Source organism: Dermochelys coriacea, chromosome 1 (genome assembly GCF_009764565.3).
Source record: "Dermochelys coriacea isolate rDerCor1 chromosome 1, rDerCor1.pri.v4, whole genome shotgun sequence".
In the NCBI taxonomy this organism is placed as follows: Eukaryota; Metazoa; Chordata; order Testudines; family Dermochelyidae; genus Dermochelys; species Dermochelys coriacea.
Window position 1 is genome coordinate 53,889,101 of NC_050068.2, and position 26,009 is coordinate 53,915,109.

Here is a 26,009-nt window from a genome sequence, read left to right on the forward strand (position 1 = left end):
GCCTCCTGTTGTCATGTGACAAAGCTGCCGTCTGCCACGGCATGCCCGGCTCGCGCACGCTGAGGGGTGGGGCCTCCGGCTGACGTGAGCCACCCGCGGCCCGGGCTCGGGCGAGCCCCGGCTGTGACGCTGTCCGGGCTGCATGAAGCTGCGCGGCAGGCCCGGCCTGGCCGTTGCCATGGGCAGCGCCATAGCAGCGCTGCTGGTTTTCTATTGCGCGCTCTCGGGATCCCAGGTGGGTCTGGGCAGGGGCCGCGGAGAGCGCGGGGGGATCCACCTACAAGTGGGTGGGGTAAGCTTGGGCCCCCCCCCCCCGTGCCTGCTGGCTCCGTAGCGCCCCGCCGTGTCCTTCATCCCCACCCTGGGCCTGTCCCAGACGCCACGCCCGGATCCAGGTGCCCAGGCCCCTCGCTCGGGCAGGAGGAGGTGACTGCTGGAGGAAGGGGGAGCCGGCTCCTTCCTCTCTGTCTCTTCCCAAGCCGAACCCTCCCCCTCTCCCAAAGAGCTGAACTTGGTTCTCTGTTCCCAGATCCTTATTTCTGGTTCCTAGTTAACTTAGTCAAAGGGCAACGTTATTTAAAAATGTATCGGGGTAAGAGTCAGTTTTTAGAAATGTCATCTAATGAACGTGATTAAAAATGCAAATGACTAATTACTGTACTAGTTATTCAAGTAAGAAGGTTTCAGAGTAGCAGCCGTGTTCGTCTGTATTCGCAAAAAGAAAAGCAGGACTTGTGGCACCTTAGAGACTAACATTTATTAGAGCATAAGCTTTCGTGAGCTACAGCTCACTTCATCGGATCACGAAAGCTTATGCTCTAATAAATGTTAGTCTCTAAGGTGCCACAAGTACTCCTTTTCTTTTTTCAACTAAGAAGCTGGCTGTTGACTGGCTGTATGTGACAAAATAAGCCTCAGGTCACCTAGCAGGCATGTCCCTGCAACGGTCAGCCTGTTCTGAAGGAGCTGGGGCACCCCACTCACTGACCCCAAAGCTTTGCTCCTGTGCAGTGTGCTGTCGCATAGCACCCCATCCCCCTTCCATAGTGTAAATCGGGGGTCTCAAACATGTAGCAGCCTGCGGAATTATTTGCTGTGGCCCACCAAGCCCCACGTGCCCCCCCCGAGTTATTTTCTGCAGCCACCAAGCTCCCCTCCCTCCCTCCCGCAGAACATTGCGTCCCTGCTCCTCTGCCTACCTCCAGGCGTTTCCCACCACCAAACAGCTGTTTGGCGGCGCTTAGTGCTTTCCAGGAGAGAGGGGAGAAGAGGCAGGGCAGGGGCAGGGATTTGGGGAAGGGGTTGGAATTGGGGCAGGGAGGGGAAAGAGTTGGGGTGGGGGCTTTGGGGAAGGGATTGGAATGGGGGTGGGGCTTCATGGAAGCGGTGGTGTGGGGACAGGGGATATCAGTGATGCGGCTCTCGGGCCAATGTACTAGTCCTCACGTAGCCCTTGTGGTGATTTAAGTTTGAGATTCCAGCTGTAAATGATGATGGAATAAGGAAGTGGGTTTGACTGGCTGTGCATGACAAACTGTTTCTCAGGTCACCCAAAGTGACACATCGCCACAACCATCTGACTGTTCGGAAGGAACTAGACCATGCTGCCACTCACTGACCTGAAGCTTTGTTCTTGGGTAGCACGCTGCCACTTGTTATGCCTCCACCCCACTTACATATTGTAAATGGTGCTTGAATAGGGAACTGGATTTTGACTGGCTATAAGTGATAAAATAAGTCTTTGGTCACCCTAACTGACATGTCCCCACAACCATTAAGCTGTTCTAATGTAGCTGAGACATGGAACTGCCTTACTTGAAACTTTTATGTTGCAAAAAAATTGTGGACCATTTCCCACCACCCCCATATACTCTCTTGTGAAATGGGCCGCAATTTTTGCAGAGTTTCAAGAAAGGCAGGTCTATGGGTCAGCTACATCAGAATAGCTTAATGGTTGTGGGGACATGTCACCAAAGACTTGCCTTATCACATACAGCCAGTCAAAATCCAGTTCCCTGTTCAAGCATCATTTACAATATGGAAGTAGGATGGAGGCATAAGAGATGGGAGTAGTTAGAGTTTGCTGTCAAAGTGGGGGGATGTATCTAGTGGGGTTCTACAGGTGTCTGTAGAACCTGGGTCTGGTACTAGTCAATAGTTTCAGTAATGACATAGCTAGTGGAGTGAAGAGTATGCTTATACAATTTGCAGATGACACCAAAGTGGGAGTGGTTGCAAGGTTTTGGAGGAAAGAATAGAAGTCAAAATGATCTTGACAAAGTCAAGAATTGGTTGGAAATCAGCAATATGAAATTCAATAAAGACAAGTTCAAAGTGTCACAGTTCATGGCAGCTGCATTTGTATTCATCCTCCATGGTCCCTTGAGGGAACCCACTCTAGGCTCCCAGTTCCTCAGATGTCGCTTCTCCTGAGCAGAGACCCATGTTTCTCTCCCCCCAACCAGGGGTGCACAGTTCCCTAGCTACGCTGTGAGATTTCCAGCAAGCCAAACTGCCTAATGAGGCCAGCATCTACACTTCACTTTTTCTTTGAAGGATATGAACAGCGTAATTGCCTTAATTTGCAAGTTACCATATAGCCCTTTATAGCAAGCACATTTATTCTTAAGGAGAAAGTATCATGGAGAAAACATATTAAAACAACAAAAGAACCTACACGCATACTAATAAGTGTACTATAGATCACCCTCAACTCCACGAAGGGCTCTGGTAGGAGACAGTCCTTCAAACCCCACAAAAGTGTTTTTCTGTGGTTACAAGTTCATAACAACCGCAGCTCAGAACCAGAATTGCTAGGAAAGGTCACTCCTTCCTTGATTAGATTTCTTCCTTTAGATTCCGGGAACAGGTAAGCAGTTGACAGTGAGCCCCTCTGAAAAGTGTAGCTTCAAAAGTCTGTTGTGTTTGTTTGTTTTTTTGTTTGTTTGGGGGTTTTTTTGTTTTTTGTTTTTTCAAAACCAGAGGTGTGGAATCTGCATTCCCCTCCCCATAGCGATCCTCAGCAAAATCACTTGACGCCACCCTAATTGTCCATTCTTGTCTGGCCTGTTGTTCAGTATACTTCTCTTAAGTTATTAACACTTCCTGGGGTTTACATGCTATCTCTCCACTAGAGAAGTGAAGACAATCCTTGCCCACAATAATACATAACCGTAGCATTTAATGCAATGGACTTAAAATATACTTAGCCTTAATTCAGGAAGGTTTCCTAAGGATATTGCAGGAAATTGCCATATATGTCACACAAAGTAATATACATAGGAAGGAAAAATCAAATGGATAACTACAAACTGAGGAATAACTGGCTAGGTGGTAGTACTGCTGAAAATGATCTGGGGCTTTTAATGGATCACAGATTGAATATGAGTCAGGCTACATTTTAGTCACGGATATTTTTAGTAAAAGTCACGGGCACTAAACAAATATTGATGGCCTCTGACCTGTCCATGACTTGTATTAAATACCCCTGACTAAAACTTGAGGGGGTGCTGCAGGTACTTGGGAGGACATTTCAGGTACTGGGGGGGAGGGGGAGGGGCTTGTGGGGCTGGGGCAGGCTCCTTATCTGGCTCCTGAGCTCCATGTGCTGCCTCCACTCTGCCCCAAGCCCTGGTTCTACAGCTCCTATTGGCTAGGAACCGCGGCCAATGGGAGCTGCAAGGGCAGTGCCTGCTGTTAGAGGCAGCTCATGGAGCTAGAAGCTGAGGGAGGGGAGCCCCCCTTCAGGTAAACACCACCCTGCACCCCAGCCTTGAGCCCCGCCAAACCCAACTCCTGCTGCTGAGGGGCTGAGGTGGGAAGACTGCTCCAGCGGTAGCCGGTGCGCCTGGCTGCCCAAGCTGCTCAGTCCATAGGAGAAAAGCAAAAATGATAAAAGATTTAGAAAACATGACCTAAAAGGAGAGATGGACAAGTTTAGTCTTGAGAAAAGAAGATTGAAGGGGCATGACAACAGTTTTGAAATATGTTAAAGGTTGTTATAAAGAGGACAGTGATCAATTGTTCTGCATGTCCACTTAGGTTAGGACAACAAGTCATTGGCTTAATCTGCTGCAAGAGAGATTTAGGTTAGGCATTAGGAAAAACTTTCTGTCAAGATAGATAAACACTGGATTAGGCTTCCAGGTGAGGTTGCAGAATCCCCATCATTGGATGTTTTTAAGAACAGATTAGATAAACACCTGACAGGGATGGTCTAGGTGTACTTGAGAATCTGGGAAACCCTGTTATTGGCCGTTCTGCACACACACCTTTATCAAAGTTTCCCCTCCATGTGGATGTTTGGTGCAATAGGTGGTTGAGTCAGGATTACAGACCATAAAGCGGCAGACAGCACCAGATTATGCAGCAATTCTGTGCAGAAGTTTATGAAGAAACTTCCCTTATGTGCAAAACAGGGTCTGATCATACAGATCCTTAGGAATGCTTAAATATAGGTGTCACCAATAATCAGCACTAACAGCAGCAACCATTGCTCAGTTAATTAAAATATTATAATAAATAGCAACATCTATACTTATTTTACAGTTTCAGAGTAAACATGAACAAATGCAATGGATTATGTCAATTGAGTAGACGACATTTCATTAATGGTGAACCATGCATCTTATTCATTATTGTTAAGTCTGATCACACAAAGATTCAAAAATTTTACCCTGGGGTATTTCCAGCATAGGTTTCTGTGCATGTTAACAAGTAAGTTGAAAGACAACAGATGCATTTTGGTGGATGCGCTTCAGAGTAGTGACTTGTCTTTTTCAAATACCATTCATTGAATATTCAGACAAAAATGCAGTTCCCCTACTACAGAAAAATATGCCAACTGCCCTCTCTGTAGTACCTTTTTATGTAACTTGACTATAGTATTAATATTTACAAGTGTTTCAATTATTAATTAGTTCAATTGAAGTCGTCAATATTATTTGTATAAACAGTAAAGTTTATCAAAACAAAGGTGGTGTCATTATATGTATAAAGTTGTTGGAATGACACACAACACTGGGAACCATTTTGTTTGTTTCCACAAATTTGGTCAAACTGAGGGCTGGCATTTCTATGATGGAATTTTGGAATTAAAAAGGAAACGAGGTAGAGATATTCTACCTACAGATAGATTCTTCAAATTCCATTAAAGTGTACCAATGTACATTTCTATTGTCTGAGTCTCACAGCCACACAAGACACAAACTGGCTCAACTAACACAGCTACAACTACATTACATATTCCTTTAAGTAGAATGTGAGCACTATAGTGTTCACTGTTGTCTGTATTTTAGAAGCCATCAGAAACCATTCAAAGCAGCAGTATGCACTGATAGGCCTTTTATGTTTGCATGTAGCTCATAAACATGATTATTGGAAGGCAGCTGTGCCCTTGCAGTGTCTTTTCTTTATTTTTTCTTGTGTAATGAGCAAAACACAACTGTAATTGGCACAACTGTTTTTATGTGTGTAACAGAATTTAAAAAATGTTGATACATTTTTCATCTAAAAACAAATTAAAGTTCCAATGGATTTCTTCATTTGTAACTATCATATAATTTCTATGAAAACATTACAGACTGATTTGCAGCAAATTCATTGAATACTGGTTCTGTTGATTTTTAGATGCAATATTGCGTATTGTATGTTAACTAACACAGAAAAAACACACACAAAAATTGCGCCAATATATATCTGTCAAACCAGAAATAAAGGTTCACCTCTGGAAGGGGCAAATCCTCATCTCTTCATAATGAAATAACGGTTGCAGAGACTTGTTACGTGGGGTAACTCAATACGTATTTTGTCCCATACAGCCAGTCAAACGTCAGCTCCTTAATCACACACTATGTACAATACAGAACTGGGGTTGGGGTGTGACGAGTGGCAGTATATTCCTGAAGAACAAATCCTTGGGTTGGCAAGTGGCATAGAATCCTAGAACCACTGGGTTAAAAGGAACCACCAGGGTCATCTAGTCTAACCCCTGGCATGTCTCAGCTACTTCAGAACAGTCTGACAGTTGTGGGGATATGTCACTTGGGGTGACCCAAATTGAATTATCTCACGTATAGTCTATCAAAACCCAGATCCTTATTTAAGCCCTCTACAGTGTGGAACGGGTGGGGAAGCATGTAGCCCAAGAACAAACCTTGTGGTCGGCAAGGGGCATATTTGAGATCCTTCAGAACATCCTGACAGTCGCTGGGCCATGTCACCTGAAGTGACCTGAGACACATTTTGTCATATACAGGCAGTCAAATCCCTGCTCCTTATTCAAGCAGTGTGGAATGGGAGTAACATGTGGCAGCACATTGTGTAACAACAAAGCTTCAGGTTGGCGAGTGGGATGTCCCAGCTTCTTCGGAACACTGTGATGATCACAGGACCATGTCACTTGAGATAACCCAAGACACATGTTGTCTTGTACAGCCAATCAAAATCCTATTCCCTATTCAATTTTCATATACAAAATGGAAGTGGGTTGGAGGTGTGGCATGTGGCAGCACATTACGCATGACCAAATCTTCAGATCGGCGAGTGGCATGGCCAAGCTTCTTCAGACCAGCCTGATAGTCACAGGGAGGTGTGTCTCAGGTCACTTTAAATGACATTTTGTCATGTACATTTAGTCAAATCCAGATTTCCTTATTCAGTCACCATTTATAAAATGGAAGTGGAGTGGAGGTATGACATTTTTCAGCATACTATGCAAAAACAAAGCTTTGGGTCAGTGAATTGGATTCCCAGCTCCTTAAGAACAGTCTGATGGTCACAGGGATGTGTCACTTTGGATGTCCAAGACTCATTTATTCACATACAGTCTGTCAAAACCCACCTCCTTATTCAAACTCTGTGTATGATGTGGAAGTGTGGAAGTGACACGTGGCAGTATATTGCACAGGAACAAAAGTTGGGGTTGGGGAGTGACTTGTCTCAGCTCCTTCAGAACAGTCATGTGGTTCAGAACAGAACATGTCACAGGGACATGTCACTTGGGGTGATCAAGACTTATTTTGTCACATGCTTGCAGTCAAAACCCAGCTGTCTGATTATTTACTTAATAAATAATTAAGGAATTAGTAATTCAAATGATCACATTCAGTCACATTAATCTGATGATATTTCAAAAAAAATGTATCTTACATTAATATATTTTGTAAATAATTTTGGCCTTTGAATAAGGAACTAGGTATCATGAATGTGAAGCTGGTGCAATAAATAAGGAACTGAGAATAATAAACCAAACTTCAACCTTGTGTCTCTCCCTGACTCTCTTCCCTTGATTAAGAAAAAGAGTACCAGCTATATTACAGTAAAGGATGAGGAGTTAGAAAACATTTTCTCTCTCTTTGTTCCCTCTACTATATTTTCTACTATGTTTCTGCAAGTCTAACTTTTATTAGGAGAATGCAATTCTATGGCTGCTTAATTTGGCAGAGCCCAAAGGCCCCTGATTGAAATGAATGGGAAAAGTCACCCCATCAGAACTATTGTTTCAGGCTCTCTCCAGATGCTGGTAGATGATGCAGACAATTTATGCTTGGCCCACATTTGAGTTTTTCTCCATGACTGTAAGGGCTAGAACATACATTTTATTTATATATGTGTGTGTGTGTGTATGGTTATTTTTTTTATATATATATATATATATATATATATATATATATATATATATATATATATATATATATATAAAAAAAATCAGATTCTGGCACACAGTTCTGTGGCAAGATAAATTCTGTAGCAAATCCCATTGTCATGGAATCATGGAGCATCCAGGGCCCTGCATATTCCTTGCTCTTTTTCTTGTCTTTATGCTTCTTGCCCTCTTGGTCTGTTTATGGTCACAGGATTCTGGCTTTTATCTTCTTTTTTCACTTCCCTGCTCATTCCTTCTCTCCCTGTGTTTCAACCTATTCCTCTCTTTCCTCTTTGCCACACTCATTCTCTCTGTACTTTGTTTTCCCTCTTCTGTCCCCTCCTTAAACTAAGTTTCCACGCCCCCTTTGCTCATTTGCCCTGCACAATCCAGCATTTTACCTTTGGAGAGAGGAGATGAGGTAAAGCCTTCCCAGGTCTGCCAGGATCAGTAGCCAGCTGCATATTGGCCAGGAGGTTGAGTTGCTTGCAGGGCTACTAATCAAGTGTTTCCTTAAGAGTTTTGGCTCTCCTTGTGTGTAAGGAAAGGCTGAAGGCCTCTATGGGAGGCTCCTGGCAGGGTGGCAAAATGTGTTAGACCTGGTTGGATGTGGTCTTTGAAATGCACGTGTGCTCATCCTGTCTACTGTCACCCCCTTCATCTCCAGTGACCCACCTCTGTGTGTATGAATCCTTCCATCTGTGGTAACGTTCTGGTTTTACGTGTAGAAGAGAGTGAGCATGATGTTGCCCTTCAGCAAAGACCATCAAGAGCAAAGGAGCCTACTATTAGAATAAGCCACTAGAGATCTTCTTTAGCTTAAGTGGTAGAGAGCTGTAGGGAGCTGAAGAACTAGGATTCCAGTCCTGGCTGGAAATAAATTTGTTAGTCTCTAAGGTGCCACAAGTACTCCTTTTCTTTTTGCGAATACAGACTAACATGGCTGCTACTCTAAAACCAGTCCTGGCTGTAGCAGGATAGAGTCATGTTGAACTCTGTGGTTGTGGCAGCAGGAGTCTTGATATCCATCGGCTGCTTTGTGATGGAGCTGTCAACTACTGTTAACACACACAGGTTTACACAGTAAAGGTCCCTTGATAATGGAAACTGCTTTGAGAATTAAATCTAGCCACCACCCAGTTCATACAACCTCTTTAAACACAGGTGGTAAGACTTGTTTCCATATTACCCACTTCAAAACTATATCACTGTTCAGGGTGCTTGGGGTGAATTGTCTTGAACATGATTCTGATCAACATGGTTTAGCCAGCACATCAGATACAGCTACTGGAAGGCTATTGTGGACACACCATCCAGAATTGTTACAAGAGCTTAGCAGTTTTAAAAAGTTTTTTAAAAGAGCTCAGCACATTTTGAGTGCCAAGAACTACACACCTGGGAAACAATTGTGTAATTTTGCATCAGTAATTCTACAGCATCCCTGCACACTACTTAGAGACAATCCCATGTCAGAATAATATTTGTTATTGAGTAATTGGTGGATGTACACTTTGATTTAATGTTTCAAGTGTGCTGATTCATTTGGCTCTAACAAAGAAGATTTACAAAGGCCCAAGTAACAGCTAGCTGGAGAACTTCCATTGACTTTGTCAAAATTGGACACCCAACCACCATTTGTGTCTTTGAAAATCTCACCCTAATAATAACTAATAAAAAGCTGAAAAGTTATAGAAAGTGGAATCTCATGGAATTTAACTATTAATGGTTATTTACTTTTACATTTTTAAGGTATTAAGAGCAATTGCTTTTTACTCCCCTTGGAGGATAGAGCAACAGCTTTACAAGCTGGATGTAGGCTGGCCTAAACGTCCAGAATATTTCACTGGGCAAACATTTTGTGTTGCTGTTGACCCTCTCCATGATCTGGTTTATGTTGCACAAGTAAGTAATAGCACTGGAATTTTGTCCTTATTAGCATTATGTTGTTTTTCTCTGGAATTCCCATTTGCATTTATGTTATGATAATTATAACCGTTTTATTGTATTAAATTCTAGATGTAAATTTGACTACGGTTATTAGTGGCATACATTTCTTTAAAGTAGTTCTGGATGTGAAGGTTCTTCCTGTGCATATTGGGCTTGTTGCTTTTATGTTTTTTAAAGGCTTCAAATTTAAAAAAATAGTTTTGAAATGGCAAGTGCCACAAGGAAAGCCGACAACATGGAAGCCTGCTAGGAGAACGGAGGCAACTGTATATGTCACTTCTGCTACTGTTCTTCATATCCCTGCCTCAACTCAGTAAACCTCAAAAGAAGGATGGCCCAGTGGGCTATGGTAGACCTGGGTTCAATTACTGCACTGCCACAAACATCCTCTGTGAATTTGGGCAAGATACTTACAGGGATGTAAAAGATTAACTTGGAAGCATAGTCTTACTGGTTAAGCACCTTAACCGTTAATCCGGCTGTCCCCAGCAGCTCCGCACCGGCCAGCCCAGAGGGCCCAGCTGCACTACCCGGAGTGGCCCGAGCAGCATTGCCCACCTGGAGCAGGCCCAGCCGCAGTGCCTGCCCGGAGCAGGGCCACCTGCCCGGAGTGGGCCCAGCTGAACCACCCAGATGGAGCAGGGCCACCTGGACGGAGCGGGCTCAGCCACGCCAGCCAGATGGGCTCCAGCCAGTTAAATGGTTAACCGTTCAAACAACATATTTTAAAATTGTTTAAACAGTTCACTTTTTTAATGGTATTTACATCCCTAGATACTTAGTCTCTCTCTGCCTCTCTTCCCTATCTGTAAAATGGGGATAATAATACTCACAGGAGTGTTGTGAGGATTAATAAATCAGAAACTGTGAGATGCTCAGATTCTCCAGTGTTCGGGGATGTCACAGTTCAGGGTACTGCACCTGCATTCACGTCCATGTTCCATCAAAGGCACCCCTTCTAAGCTCCCAGCTCCTCAGCTGTTAACTCTCTTGGGGAGAGACGTTATCTCTGCGTCCTGACCAAGGGGCTTTCCAGGTTGCACAGTACCCTGGCTACACTGTGATATTCCCAGAAAGCCAGACTGCCTAAACAGGGCAAGCTTTCTCTCAAGGCAATTATGCACAATATAATTGCCAGCAGTTGAAAGTTACCACAGAGCCCTTTATAAGCAAGCACATTTAATCTAAAGGTGAAAGCGCTACAGAGAAAACATATTAAAACAACAAAAGCACCTACGTACAAACTAATAAGCTTACCAGAGATCACCTTCCAACTCCAGCCAGGGCTCTGGTAGGAGTCAGTCCTTCAAACCTCATTTCAGAAGCATTTAGAAATACATCCATGTCATCCCTTAAAGCCAGGAAGAAATTTGGAGTTGATGCCACTCACCAGGACAGGTATCTAGTGCCTGGTTCCACTTACCAGACTATGGTAAATTACCGGACTATGGTGCAGTTTCTCTTTTTTGAGCTGATGTTATTGAACCTGGTCCTGCTGACACAGTCTCTCCATCTTGACAATACTTCTCCTTCTCCACATGTTTGTTCTGACACTGGCACTTTTCATGCTGATGCTGGTGCTCCTGGTCTGCAAACAGCTAGATTTCCAGATGCAGTGAGTCCTTCTCCAGCTGTGTCCTGTCTTGGTCAGCCTGTGGACCTGCCCACAATCCCAGTTGCAGTGATGGATTCAGTCTGGACAGAACATAGTTGCTGCCTCTGTCAGGCTCTTCCATGCTGCCCTGCAAAGTGTTGGCTCCAAGATTCCCCCTGCCTGCTGGACCCTGTACCAGTGAGTTGAACGTTCCCTACCAACCTGGACTTCATACCTCTTCTTGTCATCAAAATACAGCAAACCTACTAGCTGTGTCTTTAATTCTCTGTGTTGAGCTGCCTGTCTCTGCATAGCTCAGCCAGCTGACCTTTCTTCAGCTGTTCATAATTCATTTGTGTCTGGCTCTCTTCTCACTATTCCTTTCCTCAAAAGACTATGACTTCACTCTGTGGTTTTCCCTTCTATGGTACTTGCTTTCACTGCTGTTAGCACTTTTGGCAATTCACACTGACCTAGATCCCACATATGCTGCCACCATATATGTCATAGTCTAGGGAAATTGCACCTGTGTTCCCCCTTCATGGTTCCTCAAGGGCACAATTCTAGGTTTATGGCTCCTTAGCCAACATCTCTCTTGGGCTGAGACCCACATTTCTCTCTCTCCTGACGGGGGGAGTTTTCTAGGCTGCTCAGTTCCCTGGGTACACTGCGATATTCCCAGCAAGCCAGACTGCCTAAACAGGCCAGTATCTGTGATTTGCTTTGTCTTCACAGGCTATGAACAGCTGTAATTGCTTGCCGTTGTAAGTTACCACAAATCTTTTTCTAACCAAGCACACTTATATTTAAGGTGAAAGATTTACAGACAAAACATATTAAAAACAATAAAGGAACCTACACACATAGTAAAATGCTTAATAAAGATCATACCCAACTCCAACAAGGACACTGCTAGGTGTCAGTCTTTCCAACTCTTCTCCAAGGATTGGGCCACCCCAGATGAGTTGATTTAAATCAAAATGTGGAAAGCCTCAATCTAAATCAGGGGTGGGGAATCTTTTTTCTATGGGGGGCCACTGACCCACAGAAAAAATCAGTCATGGGGGGGACGCAGAGGCTTGGGGCCTCCCCCCCCCAGCAGAGCGAGCCAGTGCTCGCAGCTCCAGCATCATGAAGGGGGGTGAGGCTCGGGGCTTCCCTTAGGCTCCAGAGTGGGGCCAGAAATGAGGGGTTCAGGGTGTGGGAGGGGGCTCTGGGCTGGGGCAGGGGGTCGGGGTGCAGGAGGGGAGTGAGGGCTCTAGCTGAGGGTGCAGGCTCTGGGGTAGGACTGGGGATGAGGCATTTGGGGTGCACAAGGGGGCTGTGGGCTGGAGTAGGGGATTGGGAGGCGGTTCGGGGTGCAGGCTCCGGGAGGGGGCTCAGGGCAGGGAGTTTGGGTGCAGGAGGAGGCTCAGGGCTGGGGTAAGGGGTTGGGATGTAGGTGTGGGTACGGGTTCTGGGAGAGACTTAGGGTGTGGGAGGGGGCTCCCACCTGGAGAGGGGGTTGGGATGCAGGATCTGGGAGGGAGTTAGAGTGTGAGAGGTGGTGCGGGGTCTGGAAGGTAATTAGGGTGCATGAGCAGGTTTCGATCTGAGGCAGGGGGTTCAGGGTGTGGGCTCTGGCTGGCTGGCACTTACCCCAGGTGGCTCCTGGTCAGCAGGGCTAAGGCCGGCTCCCTGCCTTGGCTCCATGCTGCTCCCAGAAGCGGCCGGCATATTCCTGCGGCCCCTAGGCAGAGGCACGGCCAGGCAGCTCTGCGTAGTGCACGCTGCCCACACTCACAGCTCCCATTGGCTGTGGTTTCCGGCCAATGGGAGCTGGAGTCAGGGGCAGCACACGGAGCTTCCTTGATCGCCCCAATGCCTAGGGGCCGCAGGGACATGCCATCCGCTTCCGGGAGCTGCATGGAGCCAGCTGGATTTTTAATGGCCTGGCAACTCTAGCTTCCCCCCACAGCGGGGCGAGCCGGCACTTGCGGCTCACGGCTTCCGGTCCACGGTGTGGAGATTTGCTGCAGGCCGAATAAAATGAAGCAGCGGGCCAGATCTGGCTCTCGGGCTGTAAATTCCGCACCCCTCATCTAAATTAATGATTTTAATCTACTTTTCCATTTGCACTTCAGGTATTTTCTAGAGAAAGGTGCATTCTCACTGGTTGATATAACCATTAAAACATATTGATTTACAGCTAAATAGAGCCTTTACACTAGCGTTGGTGCATCTTTTTACTACCTAGGAGGTTACACTATGACTATATACATTTATTTAAGCAATTATTTAGCTTAATACAGTATTTTCAAATTCTTATTGTACATTTTTAGTATGTTAGAAGATGGTGAATGATATATTGCTTATTTACTAGATAATTAACTTTTTTCTCATGATTTGTGTCAAGCTGCATTAGGATGGTAACTAGAATTTAATTAAAAATACAAAACAGCATATACAATTTATTTTTATTTAACAAAACAAGCCCTTAATACACTGCATGACCTATTGTGCTCTATCTATAAAGCTTGACGTTAAAAGTTACCTGTTTTCCCCCTGCTTCTTTCTTTATATAGAAATGCAGCCTTTAACTCAGTTTTTGATAGAGGCTTATGGATTCAGCATATTTATTTTTTATTTAAATGTTTTAAGAGATTATAATTTTGTGCCTTAACATATTTCGTATTAAATTCAGATTTCATTTTAAACAGGTTTATTTTTATAAAGAAAAACTTATTAAAATTTAAATAAAATAAAAAAATCCAATTTAAATAAAAAAATATTGTTTTTTTTAAACAAAATCATTGAGTTTTTTAGCCCCTCACTCCCACACTTCCAGATAGAAAGTTCTGTACATTGTCTAAATCAGAAAGAAGGCCCAAGTCAGTTTAAACTGAGGCTAATTATCCCAAAGTCGTTTCTTTGTCTTTTGGTCTGTGGAGAATCTAGTTTGAGCTAAAAGAAAAGGAGTACTTGTGGCACCTTAGAGACTAGCAAATTTATTTGAGCATAAGCTTTTGTGAGCTACAGCTCACTTCATCGGATGCATCGGGTGCTGTAGCTCACAAAAGCTTATGCTCAAATAAATTTGTTAGTCTCTAAGGTGCCACAAGTACTCCTTTTCTTTTTGCGAATACAGACTAACACGGCTGCTACTCTGAAACTAGTTTGAGCTAGTACATGCAAGCATCCCCAGGAGGTGGTACCTCCTTGGGGGATTACAACTTGGCTGATTTGCCTTAGTCACCATCCACTGTTTTTAGTTCCTGTAGGAACTGTGGTGGCCTTCCCCCCACTGGAGTGGAACACAATAAAACATTCATTTAAACAGTGGACCCCGAATATACACATGGGGTTGCAGTATTTGTCATATCTCTCATAAAGAAGTTACATATAGTCCTGGCCCAGAATAGTAGACACATAAGACTTTCAAGGATATTGCAGGAAATTACCATATCTGTCACAGTGGCCACATCACTACCTAGGACGGATAGACAGAAAATCAGCCATCCCAAGCAACTGTTATACTGTAATTTTACTAACTGTACTAGTCATGCCTACATGTTAGTATCTAGATTCTATTAAGACCCTCTGTCTTCAGCAATGCAAACAAAAGTGGTGAGATTTTTATTTATAAAACACAGCCATGGCACCTGAAATCCTGGACAATTAAGTACAATTAAAAATGTGTGCCCATCTTCGGAGACCTAGGGCATGATGTTTTTTTCAGAGATTGCGTGCAATCACAATTCAGAATGAAGACAATGAGAGCAGCAGTGGCTCAGCACCTCTGAAGATCAGGCCTTAAGTGTCCCAAAATTAATGAACACTGTTGCAAACTTAACCTTTCTGTGTTTTTCCCCAGCTGTAAAATGGGGTTAGCAGTGCTTGCCCAAATCACACAGGTTGTTTTGAGAATTATTAATTAATGTCTGTAAAGGTTTTTGACATGAAAATTTCTGACATTTAAACAGAATTGTTAAAAGTGAGATTATTTGCTTGATAAGATCCTTTTTTCAATTGACTACTTTTGTACACCTTCAGAGAGGGGCTAATGTACCAAAGGTACTAGTGTTTTCAGATGAAGGATATTTCCTGCACGCATGGAATTCCACACTTGAAATGCCTCATGGTATCTTTGCAGTCAGCACCCCTACAGATACCTCAATATGGATCACAGATGTTGGAACCGGTATGTATAATGGGAACATGTTAAAAATATTGTGCCACAGAGAAAATAGGTTTTTTGCAGGTATCCCTTTGAATTTTAATTGTTTGAGTAAGATACCAAAAGAACATTAAGCCAGATTCATGCTCCCCGAATCCTAATTGTGCACTGATCCAGTTTCCCAGTACAAGATAGAGCAGTTTGAAGGCTCATAAGTTGTGCCACGTGCTCATTTGCCAGCGCTGATAATCTTGGCCAACATTTCCAGATCTTAATCAAGGAACAGGACCAGAAAAGCATGCATCTTAATGCATAATTTGTGTCCTCTATCCAATCCTGACAGCTCCAGTACTGTGAACATGTCCATTTGATGCCTCCTTAATCTGAAATCATTCTCTTACTACAGAGTTTTCTTAGTTCAGTTTCATTCTTAAAGTGACAGTGGATTTTTATCTTGTTGTTACTGTGTTGATGTCAAAGAGCCATGGTTTTGCTGAGAAATTTCTATGCCTTTCCTTAATACAGGGGAATATGGGCACACAGTTAAACAGTACAGTCCTTCTGGTAAACTTATTCAAGTCCTGGGTACTCAAGGTAAAGCTGGCTCAGGTTTAAATCCACTGCAGTTTGATCAGCCAGCAGAAATATTTGTGGAACAAACAGGGGAGATCTATATTGTGGATGGAGATGGAGGGATGAACAACAGATTATTCAAACTGTCCACAGGTATGTGAAAAGAGAATGTACACAAGAGTTGACATCTGAAAATTTAGAGGCCTAATAATAGTTTTAAACATCAACATTGTTAACTGTGGGCCTGATCTTATGCCCACTAGAGTTAGTTGACAGACTCCCCATTAAGAAAAGGAGTACTTGTGGCACCTTAGAGACTAACAAATTTATTTGAGCATAAGCTTTCGTGAGCTATAGCTCACTTCATCAGATGCATTAGCATGAAGTGAGCTATAGCTCACGAAAGCTTATGCTCAAATAAATTTGTTAGTCTCTAAGGTGCCACAAATACTCCTTTTCTTTTTGCGAATACAGACTAACACAGCTGCTACTCTGAGACACCCCATTGATTTCCATGAGCTTTGAATCAGAGCCTGTTTCACTACTTATCGGTTTAGCAAAAACACCCAGCTAATCAGCTAACTCCTTGATTGTCATGTTTTTAATACCTGTCATTGCTATTTTAACCCTGGCCTATTTTCTCATTGTTTTTGTAAAGATTAAGGCCCTAGCTTGCGAGTAGTCCCAGTGACTTCAGTAAAAAGAACAGGAATACTTGTGGCACCTTAGAAATTAACAAATTTATTAGAGTATAAGCTACTATTAGAGCATGAGCTACTATCAGCAGGAGAAAAAAAATTTTGTAGTGATAATCAAGATGGCCCATTTAGACAGTAGACAAGAAGGTGTGAGGATACTTAACATGGGGAAATAGATTCAATATGTGCAATATTGAATCTATTTCCCCATGTTAAGTATCCTCACACCTTCTTGTCTACTGTCTAAATGGGCCATCTTAATTATCACTACAAAAGTTTTTTTCTCCTGCTGATAATAGCTCATCTTAATTAATTAGCCTCTTACAGTTTGCATGGCAACTTCCATCTTCTGTGTGTGTGTGTGTGTGTGTGTATATATCTATCTTCTTACTATATGTTCCATTCTATGCATCCGATGAGGTGGGCTGTAGCCCATGAAAGCTTATGCTCTAATAAATTTGTTAGTTTTTAAGGTTTCAGAGTAGCAGCCGTGTTAGTCTGTATTCGCAAAAAGAAAAGGAGTACTTGTGGCACCTTAGAGACTAACAAATTTATTAGAGCATAAGCTTTCGTGAGCTACAGCTCACTTCATCGGATGCATCCGATGAAGTGAGCTGTAGCTCACGAAAGCTTATGCTCTAATAAATTTGTTAGTCTCTAAGGTGCCACAAGTACTCCTTTTCTTTTAGTTTTTAAGGTGTCACAAGTACTCCTGTTGTTTTTGCGGAAACAGACCAACACAGCTGCTACTCTGAAACCAGTGACTTCAGTGTGAATATTCATGTGCTTGAAATTAAGCATGTGTAAATGTTTGCAGAATTGGGACTGTGATGAATTGGGGCTGTACAAGTACAATTTATGAATTCTGATTGATATTGTGATGGTGTATTTTGAAAAACTGCTATATCATGAGTGTCTATATGTATTGGATTCACCATTGCTGACGGGGCCTGTAGCAGGTACATACCAGATAGATACAGTAGGAGGTGCTTAGGACACAATGACTCTATTCAGGTGCAAACATCTGGGAACACTGGGTGAGCTGGGAACACTGGGTGAGCTGCATCCTTAGAAAAAAGGAGTACTTGTGGCACCTTAGAGACTAACAAATTTATTTGAGCATCGGTGCATCTGATGAAGTAAGCTGTAGCTCACGAAAGCTTATGCTCAAATAAATTTTAGTTTCTAAGGTGCCACAAGTACTCCTTTTCTTTTTGCGAATACAGACTAACACGGCTGCTACTCTGAAACCTATCCTTGGAAAATCAGGCTAACTGACTCCTCTGAAGGGATGGGAGAAAGGCAGGGGCAGTGGACACAGGAACAAAACAATGCTGGCCACAGTGTTTAAATAAGGGAACCCACAGGAATATAGGGCTGAGAGGAAGAGGAAGCATGGAAAAGGAGACAGCAAGGTCACAAAAGCTGGGTAAGAGGGAGAGATCACCCAACAGGTAGCAGCCTGCATGAGGTAGGGGACACCCTGCCCGCTTAGATCTCATGGTCCATAAGGACTCCCCAGGGAATGATGAGATGGTAAAGGGCATGCATTGCAACTTTTATTGCTTTGAATAATCTATACTATCATGTGCTTGCTTTACATGTTTAAGTGTAAAGGAGCATTAATGTGTTTAGTGTGCAGAGTGTCTGAGTGTGTATCGACTGCTTCACAACTGCTACATGTCCTTGAAAGAATTAAACTGTGCACCAAAAGCTTCACACTTTGGGGTGGAGTTCTGGGAGAGGGATGTGTTTGAGTAACTGATGTATCTCGGAGGTCAGTGCTGGTCCTGGGCAAGTGGGCTGAGGAGCTCCATTTCCAAGAAGGATAGCAGACTGAGAGTCAGTGCCTAGGAAATGTGCTAGAGAGGCTAACGGAGGAAACAGTGCTGCAGCCTACTGGGGCTTCAGAAGCTTAACACCCTCCTTCCTCTCCCTCCGGGACCCAGAGGAGCAGAGGCTTGGATTCCCCCTCAGAGCAGTCCAACTGGTGGCCAGGAGGGGGTGCTTGCTAGGATCTGTGTCAGAGGTCTACAATGAGCTTTAACCCTGTAGTTTCTCATGTAGGTCATACTTCTGTTGTTCATGCATCTTGAAAATGTCTTTTTATTTTGAAGAAACAAATCTTTAAAGAAACCAATACATGGTCATGACCATGAACTTTATTTTTTGGCAAAATTAGACCTTGGTATATTGCCAGTTATACTCTTCCATTTTGTATTATTGTGAGCAGAAGACAGATAAATCTAAGCAATATAGTTTATTATAGTTTATTTTGGCTGAAAAATTTCTTTGCTTTTCTAGCATGACCAGGAGAGAGAGTTTTCCCTTTTCTGTCTCTGCTTGATACTGCAGCTTTCTTTTTAACATACACAGACACCAAATGGATTCATAATGAAAAACAAATATATCCTGCATGGAAAAATTAGTGAGCCACAAATGTAAATAGAATTGTCTCCTTATGAATAGTAAAGTTTGAAATTAGGAATAAGAGTCTAATCCTGTTCCCATTGAAGTCATTGGGACTATCCCCTGGACTTCAAGAAGAGGAAGATTGTGTTTTAAATCCCTTTAAAGTCCTGTATTATAAAAATGACTTGTATTTCTGTTGCTATGAATCATTTAAAAGAAAATAAGGCCAAACATATTTCACTCATTCATACTACATAATAAAAGTGAAAACTACTTTTTCATTATTTATTGTGATTTCTGCTATTAGATTTCAAGGAAATATGGCTGCGTGGGGAAAATGGTACAGGTGTTGGTCAGTTCAAGATTCCTCACAGTGTCACAGTGGATTCTGTTGGACGGGTAAAGAATTAAAACTGTTTTTCAGTGTTTAGAGACAACTTTTATGCCTTCTCCCGTATATGTCTACATGTGTTTTTGGTACTTAATGTCCTTTGCCAAAAAAAAGACAACCTAAAAAGTGCCATTCTTTCATCTTTGATTATTGAGATCTGGCCTACTGCATACAATTTTAATCATGGGAGCAGTCATGCTTAACTTTTTCACATTGAAAACTTCTTCTTGACGTGGCTGGGAGGGTAAAAGGGAGTCTTGACAATCTGCCATAATCTCTTCACATACATATATACACGGATGTCCTACAGGCCCTAGGAGGAAGCTGCTACTCCTACAGACCTTTCAAGGATTTGCACTGCAAGGGGGCAGGAAGAAGGAAGTTCCCCTGATATACTGCCACCCCTACCCTGTTCCTTTGCATTTGATGGAATCTGCAAGGTGGTAACATTGACTCTGAGGACCTTTGGTGTTGTCGCTCCAAAGCTCCTTCAGAGAATCTTAGGACAATTTTAAAAACTAAGGAAATTCCCTGACATATAACTCAGTTAAGGTTCTATCTAAGTTAGAACTCATCACAGTGCCTCAGAGGTTGAGTACACATTGTGACACTGCCCAATTTAGTTGGGGGCTGAAGGTGATGGCTAGTGGCGTTCTGTTGTTTTCTTTGTTGGGCCTGTCTTCTGAACCACAACAGAACCACTAACCCAGGAACCTATCCTTGCAACAAAGCCCGTTGCCAACTCTGTCCACATATCTATTCAGGGGACACCATCATAGGGCCTAATCACATCAGCCACACTATCAGAGGCTCGTTCACCTGCGCATCTACCAATGTGATATATGCCATCATGTGCCAGCAATGCCCCTCTGCCATGTACATTGGTCAAACTGGACAGTCTCTACGTAAAAGAATAAATGGACACAAATCAGACATCAAGAATTATAACATTCAAAAACCAGTCGGAGAACACTTCAGTCTCTCTGGTCACACGATTACAGACCTGAGAGTGGCTATCCTTCAACAAAAAAACTTCAAAAACAGACCCCAACGAAAGACTGCTGAATTGGAATTAATTTGCAAACTGGATACAATTAACTTAGGCTTGAATAGAGACTGGGAATGGATGGGTCATTACATAAAGTAAAACTATTTCCCCATGTTATTTCTCCCCCACCCCACCTCTCACTGTTCCTCGGACGTTCTTGTTAACTGCTGGAAATGACTCACCTTGATTATCACCACAAAAGGTTTTCCTCCTTCCTCCCCTCCTTCCTGCTGGTAATAGCTCATCTTAAGTGATCACTCTCCTTACAGTGTGTATGGTAATACCCATTGTTTCATGTGCTCTGTGTGTGTATATAAATCTCCCCACTGTATTTTCCACCGAATGCATCCGATGAAGTGAGCTGTAGCTCACGAAAGCTTATGCTCAAATAAATTTGTTAGTCTCTAAGGTGCCACAAGTACTCCTTTTCTTTTTTGACACTTCCCAGGTAAACACAGGGTTATGTGGCACCTCACTACCACCTGCCCTTAGTGTGAGAAAGCTTTGTTTTGGATTGCTGTGGGTCAGCTCTCCAACCTTACTAGCCATAGGCAACACAAGTACTCCCCTCTAGGCCTCGCAGGCTCTGCTGTCCATCTACAGGTTAACAATAGGCACACTGGAACTTTTGAGCTCTCCAAGCGTCTCCCTGGAGTGTCCAGACTTTTATCCACAGGACACTCGCAGTATTCACCAAACCACTGCTTCCAAAGAAACTACAGCTCACCTTAACAGTTTAACTTCAGATCACCACTCTGCTTAACTTGCAACACTTAAATTTGTTTATAGTGAAATCAGGTATAAATTTATTTAACAAAACATAGAGATTCAAGTAATAGCAAATGGAAATATTGGAAACAAATGATTGTATGTAAAATAAAATCATAATGTGCATTCTGGAGCCTAGACTTAATTGACAAGAAACCCTCTTGTCTAGTGGGATAGGATACTGCTCGCCCAAACTCCTTGCAGCACTTTACAGCTAGGGTGGCTGTGACCCTTCTTTCATAAAACATGCATGCTGTCAGTTTGCCTCCGAGATGAAGGATTCAGTGTGTCTCTTAGCACTCCAAGATATACCAGACCAGTTTTTTGTCTTTATTCATAAACAGGACACACCCCTGCTCTTTGTTTCTTCCTATAAATTTCCTCTCCTATATATTTCTCAATCTCTCAATTTGTACTTGGCTCAGTATGCAAATAGGCATACAGTGTGTGGCATACAATACACCAATGTCCAGACAGGGAAATAATTATCTCCTGTGTGAAAGGAATATCTTTGAGGTACGTCACTCCTGGTGACCTGCCTTAACTCCAAGACCGTAAGAACATAATTTTTAGTATATGTTAGGGAATCCCTGTAAAAACATGCTTGCCCCCTCTGCCAGTTGGCACCAGTCAGTGAGTCCCTGGATCGCACATAGTCTTACAGAAATGCTTTAATTTCTCAAATAACTTTAAAAATGTAAACTTTTATTTTTAAAATTCAAAGTATGGAAATTCACAGGTAAGGTACCCAAACTGTCACTTACCTCTGCCCCTGCAGCAATAATCTGAGAAAGCTAAAATGTTTGATGGACATGATTGTCTATAACGAAACAGTTTCATCCTGTCAGCGATCGCAATAATGGGATGCCTTAATGTAATGTACAGTGTTATTACAACCCATTCACAAGCCACAGAAAAAAATCCTACTTCACACATTTCTGATTAGACAAGGGGCATACCGAAGATAACCAATTCCCAGAATTCCCTGTGCTGGCCAGTTTTCAAAGTGTCATTGCACAGATTTGTATTTACATATGCAAACCTCCTAGATCTTGCTCATGAAATTAGATCATGTAGCTGAAAAAAAAGAGCAATTATTAGTTTGGTGACATGATACTTAGCATTGGATAAGTGTATGTACAGGAGCACTGAAAAACCTGTGTTCTGTGGTGAACATTTCTGTCTTGCAACCACAAAAGAGGGGAGCATAGGACACTGGCATCTCTACTGTGGCAGAGTAAAGTTGTTTGTGTATCTTACCTGTGATTTTCGATATATAGTTTAACTTCATTGTAAGGATTTTTTTTTTGAGACTGAGTCTGAAAATTAATACCTGGTTAGTCAACTTTGTAAAATAAAAGCAGAGCCAAATTCATTCCCAATGTAACCCTCTTTTCTTCACTATATTTGGCCCATTACGTGTAAGGAACTTATGCTTTTGATGTAGCTATTTATAGCAGTATATATACTGTATAGCTGTATTATAGCTGTATTTACTGTGTACAATAGGTGTGGGTTGCTGACCGAGGAAACAAACGAATCCAGGTTTTCAGTAAAGTCACAGGGGAATGGCTGGGGTCCTGGAGTAGTTGTTTCGTAGAAGATGGTCCCTCTTCTGTCAGGTACTATAAATATGTATTTCCACAAAAACATTTCAAAGGAAACTGAATGCTACTTTTTCTCCAGTAAGATTCCACATTACTTTAAGTTGATAGCAAATGCTTGACATCAGACGCTGGAATTAGCAAGTGGAATTGCTATGGAATTAAGTCCTGACTCCTGATCCTGCAATAGAATCTGTAAAGGTGAATCCTTGCAATCACATGACTTCATAAGATCTGCCTTTGTGGATCCAACTGGTGGATTGGGACTTTCATTTTAATTTAAAGTTGTGAGTTTCGTAGACATTGGGGAACACAATTAAGAGCTTGATATTGCCCCTCTTACTCAGATGTGTAAAGGTTACAGGCATAGGCCCTAACTTCCATTGTGTAAATTCCTATTAGTTTGCTGTTACACCAAGGAGAAGCAGCAGCACATAGAGCAGTCCTGTATGCTTACTCTGTATACTCTACAGCACTGTAAGACTGAGAATGTTAGAATCGTTTTCATTTGATTTGAGAACTTCAGCAGCCGGATGTTAAGTGACTGGCACATGGGCTATACATGAGGGTACCCTAAACCTCAGATTTGAAATTCAAATCAGAAAGTTAGAAAACTGATTGCCTACTCTGCACATGAACACTGTTTGCTCACTTAGATATGGATAATAATTTTTTAAAGCACATAGTATAACAGTGTTAACATGAATTGTTCTAAGAATGTTAATTCTAATTATTTTCTTTATTTTTAGATTAACTCCCAATGAAGAATATCTAATTGTAGCTCAGCTGAGTATTAACAGAGTGACTGTCTTGGCAGCACCACCAATAGGATCCATTGGAGATTGCCATGTGGTAAACACAATCCAGCTAGCTGATGAGGTTAAACCACACCTTGTGGATGTAAATGTGAAGACTGGAGCAATTTATGTTGCAGAAATTGGTGCACAACAAGTACAAAAATATGTACCCTTAAACTAGTTGTTTTCTTTGGTTCATTCAGCACAAGCCATTTCTTCTGGATTACAAGATCCGTGCTGGATTTCCTTACGTTCATTGCAGACTGTGCTTCCACTCATAAGCGCAGCATGTTGCACCACTAGAATGTATAAAAAAAACTGTTTTGTGACCTGCTCTCACTTTTATTTTCTGTGTCAAACTCAGGGAGCTATTTTCTCTTGATCTGTCATCATTTGTTTTTACTGGCGTGTTTTGTGTGTTTTGTTTCATTTTTGTTAGTTGTTGGGATTTGGAGAATGCATATTAGTTCCATTTTACCATGTTTTACTCTGCTTTTAACTTCAGAGTAGTTTTTCCCCTTGTGTCTTGATAAATCATAAGACATTAGGTTTGTAATTATTCTGCTGGTCTAGGCATAATTTCCATTGTTAATCAATATACACACTCTACCTCCAGTGTCCGGGGTGAATCTTGTGACTTCTTTGCCTAGCCAGTGCACTCTGTTACCTCCTAAGGTTCTAGCTGGCAGAGAGAAATGTCTACATATTTAATTTTCCAGAAGCCTTGTCCACTTGAGGCCCTGGACTCTAGCTTAACATTGCTTCAGGTTTCCTTGGCTCTTTATGCTAACATTGTCCAACTCGGAACAAAAAGATGCAGCATGTCATAGTCCCCTTGGCTTCAATGAGACTTTTGGTACTTCTAGCCAGTGCTGAGACTTTAGCATCTCTGGCATCTACCTTAGGTTGACTGTTGACATCAAAGGCGTCAGTTCTTTACTGATTTAAGCTAATGCCATATAAAGCACTTTAAATGAAATTAAGCATGTCTTCACAATGAAGTGACACTGATTTTTAACTAACTGAATTTCTAAATTGATTTAGTTAAATGGGTACAAGTTTTATGTGTAAGCAAGGCCTCAAAGTAGAGTGTGTTGAAGCTTAGCACATCTGAGCTCCGTGCGGCACATACTCAGGATTTACTAGGAGACTTTTAATCAGCCTTAGGCCTGGAGACCTATAACATGCTTTCACTCTCTCAATCTTGTTGAAACTCAGACACATCATCTACAGCAATATTTGGCCTTTGGATTATTGTTTTTTAGAGATCAGTCTGATCTTTTATTCTGTCTTCAGATTTTCAAGGACATTATTTCAATATTAAGCTGCGACTTTCCACTTCTTTTTGAGGGCCTTCTGCTAATACATCAGCAGCTAATTTCTCTTTAGCACAGAACTTGCAAACTTCTTTGTGACTGTTCCAGAGGCATTATCTTTATAGTTCTTCCCCAGGAAGTGTTCACCATCATGGATGTCCCAGCAGTTTAATGTGTTATTGCTTAGTTCAATACCAGGTTCACTGAAATTGAGGTATGCTCAGTTTAGCCTTGAAGACCTTTCTTGCTACGGAGTCTAGATCCTTATGTAACATGTTATAGCAACAGTCTACGTGAATCATCAAGGAAGAGTCAGATTTGATTGCTATGTCTGGACATTATTGCTGCTTTGTTCAGGCAATCCTGAACAAAGAGGACTTTGTATAGATGGTTGTGATACTGAAAAAGACACTGTACTGGCAGATACCTTCAGATTGGCAGCTCAAGAAGCCTTCCAACTGATGCAGATAATGAAGTTCTGCATGTGCCTTAGAGACCTCTGTGTCTTTGAGACTTGTCACTCAGACATCAATTTTTTAAAAACATTTTTGGCTGACTTTTGCTGCCCCCCTCATTCTTGGAATCAGTGGGAACTAGGTGCCTAAATGCCTTTGAGAATCTGGGCCAAATTGTGTTTGTTCAGTTTATAGGTACTTGTGGTATGAACAGATGTCACCTGGTGGTTAGTAGGAAGCTATCAAACTCCTTTTCACTGCTATACTTGTGACCTACTCCAAGAGGTGACTGATAAGTGCTTGAAATTGATTTATTACAAATAATTGAGCAAAATTACATTTTAGCATAATTTGGCAAAAAGTAAGTCAAGCTTTCACAATGGAGGACCTTACGACTTAGTTTGAAAGTGTTCCTCATTTCTGTAGTCTGGTGTGATGACTTTGGCTGCATGGGATTTTTTGATCTGGGGTAAAATGGGGAAAAATCAGACTGCTAAACTTGAACTGTTCATCTAAATGACAATGTTTTGTATAAAAAAATTTTTTCAACACATTTTTCCTGATTTGCACACTGCTTAGTAAAATTACTTACTTAGAAGCTAAAA

General features: G+C 42.2%; 1 protein-coding gene across 1 annotated transcript; it reads left to right on the forward strand.

Moving 5' to 3' along the window:
- Window positions 1–99: 99 nt before the first annotated feature.
- Window positions 100–26,009, forward strand: NHLRC3 (NHL repeat containing 3). The gene is made up of 7 exons (XM_038389370.2): window positions 100–235; window positions 9,395–9,547; window positions 15,219–15,366; window positions 15,868–16,068; window positions 19,333–19,424; window positions 22,742–22,854; window positions 23,586–26,009. The coding sequence occupies exons 1-7, from the start codon at window positions 143–145 to the stop codon at window positions 23,812–23,814; spliced, it is 1,029 nt and encodes a 342-aa protein (XP_038245298.1). The 5' UTR covers window positions 100–142; the 3' UTR covers window positions 23,815–26,009.

Excerpts from the sequence above, each read along its gene's own strand:
- NHLRC3 (XM_038389370.2), top strand. The coding sequence starts at position 143 with ATGAAGCTGCGCGGCAGGCCCGGCCTGGCCGTTGCCATGGGCAGCGCC. Across the intron at positions 9,548-15,218 it reads ATCTGGTTTATGTTGCACAA|AGAGGGGCTAATGTACCAAA; the intron begins GTAAGTAATAGC and ends GTACACCTTCAG. Across the intron at positions 22,855-23,585 it reads GATGGTCCCTCTTCTGTCAG|ATTAACTCCCAATGAAGAAT; the intron begins GTACTATAAATA and ends CTTTATTTTTAG.